This window comes from Chelonoidis abingdonii, chromosome 4, assembly GCF_003597395.2.
Source record: "Chelonoidis abingdonii isolate Lonesome George chromosome 4, CheloAbing_2.0, whole genome shotgun sequence".
Lineage (NCBI taxonomy): Eukaryota > Metazoa > Chordata > Testudines > Testudinidae > Chelonoidis > Chelonoidis abingdonii.
This window is the reverse complement of record NC_133772.1, coordinates 31,909,712-31,915,622: the sequence shown is the minus strand read 5'-3', so window position 1 is coordinate 31,915,622 and position 5,911 is coordinate 31,909,712. Positions and strand designations below refer to the sequence as shown.

Here is a 5,911-nt window from a genome sequence, read left to right as displayed (position 1 = left end):
GGCTGATCCACACTTATCTGGGCTGCGGAGGGTGCAGGGGACAGAGGGACCACATGGGCAGCTTCCCTCGCTCACTCTGCCACCTCCCAGCTCTGCCCACCCCACAGCCTTCTCCCACTCCCCCCTTACCTGCCCCAGGCAAGGCTCTGGCAAGGTCCTGGCAGGCGCTGGGCAGAGTTAGGAGCTCGCTGGAGGAATGTGCAGGCATGTCCAGTCACAGCTAGTATCCTAGCAACCAGTGCATACCAACCAGCTGGAGAAACAGGACAGCTTCCAGCAGGAGGGAGCAGAGGCCCAGGCTGCAGGGGGATCTCAAAGCACTTTACAGGCTCTCACAAAGCAGGCCAACATCCCAGACGAGGACTGTAGGTATTTCCAGCCCTGATGCCTGATCACAGCACATCTGGCCTGGATGGGCCCTGAGCCACGCAGAGGGCACTACACAGGCACAGGTGCCCAGAATACTCAAGCGCCTGCTGCACCCATGTCCCAATATTACTGTGAGGCAACAGAGGCAGGGAGAGCAGCCAGTGGGGCTGTGGCTGAAGCAAGAGACGATTGCATTAGGCAGACAGAAAGCAAGGGGTGAGGAGATGCAGCCACAGGGTGCCTGGCTGAGAGTAAGTGGTGGAGGGATTGGCCAGGCCATTGGGTAGCAAACCCAGGGGAGCCTTCACCTTGCTTAGCGTCCAGCCCTTCAGCATTCAGGAGGCAGCAACAGCTCACGGCCATTCCTTGGTACTGCAGCTGAGGCTAATCTCCCTTGATCCTGGGACAGCTCCTGTTGAGTCTCAAAGACGCTGAGCTAGGAATCTTTCCCAAGAGCTTCAAGGGAACAGAGCAGCTGCTATGTGTGTCCCAGCTCCCCCCTTTCCACCAGCCAGAGGTCCTGCCTTCTGCCCATTTCTCTGCCCTGCAATGAAATGACAGGACCCACTCCCTCCCTGTAGTAATGAGATACTTAAAAACCTACTGTCCCCAGCTATCTAGAGCCGGCCCCCACCTCTTCCCTTCACAATCTCAGGCCTCTGAAAGCCAACCACCGGCCAGCACCTTCGGTCTCCTCGTTGCAGAGGCTGCTTGCAGGAAAGGAGGATGAGAGAAGAGACAAAGAAAGGAGGAATGAAGGCCCGGTCACTGTAATTAAGGCCCTGCATAAATTGCAGGGTGTTTGTCACAGCTCAATGTTTGAATTTCACAGGACAGGCACAACCGCCAAGTCATTCCTTTCCCTACCCCAAACTGCTGCAATTTTTCCCATGCGGCGGTGGAAGCAGGCATCCTGGCTTCCACCTCCTGCCTGATGCCACAGCTCCTCATGGGGGTAGGCAACAGGTCAGTCCTACCCTGGGGAGCATGGTAGAATGGTGGGCCGGTGCAGCTGTTTCACCAATGACACCAGCTGTCCAAGCCCATCTCAGTCTAGGCTGCAGCTGCTGCTCCCTGCCTGGCTGATAGGGAGAGGGGGACAGCACCGATAACACATAGTGGTTAGGAGCCCTGGACCGTCTCAACCTACAGCAGACCCTGGCAGACCCAGGGGAAACCTGCAGGAGCTGAGACTAGGATCTGCACTTGGCACACAACCAGGTGCATGAGGGGGCCGTGCCCTGGCAAAGAGTGGAGGTGAGTCTGGAATCCATCTTTCCACCCCACTCCCCAGCACTGGGGCAGGGCCCCCAACACGTCATCTCATGCACCCAGTGGCAGACCCTGGGCTCAGCCCTTGCCATGTCTCCCCTGGCCCTGCTGCTGGGCCATGTCTCCTAACAGCAGCACTGTCAGCACTGCTCCCCTCTCCCTGCTGGCCAGGCAGGCAGCTCTAATGACAGCCTGAGCTGGATGGACAGTGTCATTTAATGACACCAGCCCAGCCTGCACCCCATTACTGTGAGTTGTTCCATCCCCACTTCAGTCTCCCCCCTTTATTGGAAAAATCACAATATTGGGCTAATTTCACAATTTCCATGCAGTCCCTGAAGCTGTGATTTAACAGGGCCTTACCGATAACACAAGACAGAGAGATGGCAGCCAGGCCAGGTGCATCCTGGGACTGCAGTCCAAGAAGTAGCTGAGAACAGGCTGGTCACATGGCATTGGCTCCTCCTCCTACTCCTCTCCATCTGATACATTGCAATAAATGAAGTTAAACTCATCAAAACCACTCCTAGCATCTTTCCCATGGCAGCAATTGCTGTAGGGACACAATCTGAACACCAGCGGGAGGGGAGCGGCCAAGAGACACACTCTAGAAGGGCAGCTCTTTGGGGCAGGAACTGCCCACCTTGTCAGTGTTTGCACAACCCCAGGCATGGCACAATGGGGGCCTGGCGCATGACTGCAACTCACAGGTGCTTCTGCAACAAAAAATAATTGCACAGGATTCACTCTTGGAAAAGGTTGGAGAGTGCTGAGTTTAAACAAAACTGTTTTCAGCCTGCAGGGTTGGTTGGGCACATAATCATTAACCTCACAAGGGATTGAGCATTGCTGTTCCCTTCCTAGAGCAAGTGTATTTAAATAGGAGGCTAGAGAAGAGTGAGTGGTGGATACTCTTCCTGCTGGGTGGGTCTATCTCCCCAACCCTCCCCTTTACACTGAATTTACCCATTGGTGGGCCCTGGCCACAAGAATTTACAACGAATGGTTAATGGAGAGGCTGTAGCCATCAGAGAGGCCTCCACGGTCAAACAAGAGGAATTACACAATGAATCAAAGCACAATGTCATAATGCTATCACCTTCTGTTTCTCTTGCACCAAGATGCTCTACAAGCTATATACATACAGTCCCACTGAAATGCAGCCACTTCTGAGGTGGACTGCTGCACCCGTACAACAGTGGGCAAATCCACGTAGAAATTCTCATGGTCAGGGATAGTGCTTGAAACTTTATTCGGTGGGGTTTGGAAACCCGGGCAGACGCAGGATTCCAAGAGCCTGGACTGCAGCACTGCACGCTGTCAAATAGGTGTAGGCACCTCAGCCACTGCTGCTAGGGATGAGAAGAGGATCCCGGAGCAGACAGGGTGCATCACTGTTAGGGCTCAAAGAGGTACTCCAGGTCCGGCTGCCGCAGCCTCTGCTCCTTGTTCTTGTTCTTGGTGAACTCTCTCAGCATCACCATGACATCATTCTCAAACACCTCTGGGGTGGGCATTGCTTCTTCAGGGAGAAAGAACACAGGATGAGACACAGCATCCCCACCCCCATTTCTCAAAGTCACCAGCTTCACATCTTTGTGCAGCCAATCAGGAGTCATACTGAACCCAGTCTCACATCCCTCTAAAGTTGTAATGCCTCTTTCAAGTCTGCTTCACTAAACACCATGGGAACTCAGGTCACAGCAGCTAACCACTCCTTCTAGTGAGACCCATCTCAGATGGCAGCAAACAGCTCTAGGATACAGAGGGAGTTAAAACCCTGCACCCATTCAATTAGTGCAATACAGGGGAATTACTTCCTGCCCTCAGTTTATGATCATCCTGTGCCTTGAAGTATGAGGATTGGAAGCCCTGGACATTTTCTGAGCAAGTCACTGCAGTTGCTATTCTGTTCCCCATATTGTATATTGCTGTGTGTGGAGCCCAGGTGAGCTGAGATACACTCATCATCCCAGAAAGCTTTCTGCTCCATCTCTTCATAGGACACAGGGCCCAGCTATAAAACCCAGCTCCTATACATTTTACAAAGATCAGTATCATCACCCCTATTTTGTAGATGGGGAAACTGAGGCAGGGGGAGGGGGAAATGACCCAGCAGACCTGTAGCCAAACTGGAAATAGAGCCCAGGTCTCCTGAGCCCTAGCCCACTGCTCTATCATCTAGGCCACACTGCCTCCCCCAAAGAGGGCCCTGTTGCAATACAGTACCTGTTGCCCAGTAGTAAATATCCCAGTCATTGCTGGGCTCGTTGATCAGACGGTCATAGAGGTTCAGCTGCCTCTCGGTCATGCTGTTCAGATTCTCCTTTGCAAAGAGGCTAAGTGAGGCGAGAGAGAAACCAGGAAGCACAAGGAATACAGTAACTCCCAGGCTCAGAGCCAGAGTCCGTCCAGTCCAGCATCCTGTATGACTCTAGCCAGTGCCAGTAGCAGGCAGGTGTGGGATAATCTACCCCCAAGAAGGGCTCATCCAGGTCTCTAGTAGTTAAAGATCAGCTTAACCCTGTAGCTGAGATCTAATATCCCTGCCACCATCTGTTATCATTAATTATAACTCTGGATACTTTAGCTATGCATAGAAATGTCAGGTCACTTGGGAATCTTACCATGTTCCTGACCTCCCCGACTTCTTGTGGTAGGGAGTTCCACAAGCTAATTATGTACGGCATGAAAAAGGATTCCCTTCTATCGGTTCTGAACTTCCCACTGTTCTATTTAATTGACTGTCCCATTGTGCTTGTTATGCAGGGCTGTCCAGAGGATTATGGGGGTCTGGGGCAAAGCAATTTCGGGGGTCCCTTCCATAAAAAAAGTTGCAGTGCTATAGAATACTATATTCGCATGGGGACCCCTGGGGGGCCAGGGCCTGGGGCAAATTGCCCCACTTGCCCCCCCCTCCGGCAGCCATGTTCTTATGAGGCAGAGAGAACAGAAGCTCCCAACCTTGCTTTTCTAGACCAGTCATTCTTTTATCAATTTATGTCCCCTCTTACTTGTCTCCTTTCTAAAACAATAATCTCAGTTTTTAATTTCTCTCTTTGTGAGAGTTTTTCCAGGCCCTTGTTCTTATGTTCTTGATCATTCTCAACCACCTCTTTTCGGCAATACCCTTTTGGAGATGGGGTAACAATACATCACGCATTAGCCAGCCGAGGCCGCACTACCTATTTATAAGACAGCATTAAAATATTTTATAAGCACTGAATTTCACCTGCCATGGTGCTGCCCATTCCTGGTGCTGGGCTCGGTCCTGCTGAAGTTCCACACAATCCCCTGTAGCTTGACTAATCTCAGGGTCTGGCTACACTTGAAACAAGTGTGAGTGTGGTCGCAGCGCCAGCACTGGGAGGGAGCTCTCCCAGCGCTGCACTGTACTGCATCTCCTCATGGGGATTAGCTTGCAGCGCTGGGAGTCGTGCTCCCAGCGCTGCGACACTGTTTACACTGGCGCTTTAAGCGCTGTATCTTGCAGCGCTCAAGGAGATGTTTTTTTCACACCCCTGAGCGAGAAAGTTGCAGAGCTGTAAAGCGCCAGTGCAGCCAAGGCCTCAGTAACTTGGTGTCTTCTGTACGTTTGTGACCTCGCTCTGCAGATCACTACTGACACTGAACAACACAGGACCTGGCCCGGAACCTAAAGGCAACCTGGGTTCCCCGCCGTGGGGGAACGGGGAAGCCCGGGAGATCCAAGGAGGGGCGGGAGAGCTGCTGGGGAGGCGGAGACCCTCATGCCCGGCCCGTCCCCCAAGAAGGGGGCAGGAAGCGAATCCACCCAGGGAAAGTAGCAGCCCGATCCGGGCATCCCTGCGCGGGGCCGCCCGTACCTGAGCAGCAGGCAGTTCTCCAGCATGCCTCGCTTCCTGCTCTCGTACAGGAGCCGGGCTCTCTTGGCCTGCAGCGGCTCGCCGGGCCGCTCCTGCCAAGGGGGCAAGGGAATCTCCAGCAGGTCCTTCCGCGAGTCGGCCGGGGAGCGCTCCCGATAGCCGCGCCGGGCGGGCAGCGAGCTCGGGCGGGGGGCGCGGAGAGCCCGTCGGGAGAGAGACAGGAGCTGCCGAGAGAGGGGGCGCGTGAGGGGGCGGGGCAAGGACCCGCCGCAGGGAGCCGGGCGCCAGGCTCCGCCCCTCCCCGGAGAAACTAGCCCCACTCACCCGAAGCCCCACCGCCGCCGCCATCCCGCTTCCTGGGCCCGGCCGCTCTACTCCGCCCTCCCCCGCTCTCTATGGTACCTCCGGTCCCGGCGGGCGGGGGG

At 54.5% G+C, this 5,911-nt stretch overlaps 1 protein-coding gene across 1 annotated transcript; it reads right to left on the bottom strand.

Moving 5' to 3' along the window:
• Window positions 1-2,868: 2,868 nt before the first annotated feature.
• On the bottom strand, window positions 2,869-5,868 carry SDHAF2 (succinate dehydrogenase complex assembly factor 2). The gene is made up of 4 exons (XM_032776396.2): window positions 5,811-5,868; window positions 5,487-5,710; window positions 3,871-3,980; window positions 2,869-3,163 (listed from the first exon to the last, which is right to left on the bottom strand). The coding sequence occupies exons 1-4, from the start codon at window positions 5,832-5,834 to the stop codon at window positions 3,039-3,041; spliced, it is 483 nt and encodes a 160-aa protein (XP_032632287.1). The 5' UTR covers window positions 5,835-5,868; the 3' UTR covers window positions 2,869-3,038.
• Between the last annotated feature and the right edge of the window lie 43 nt (window positions 5,869-5,911).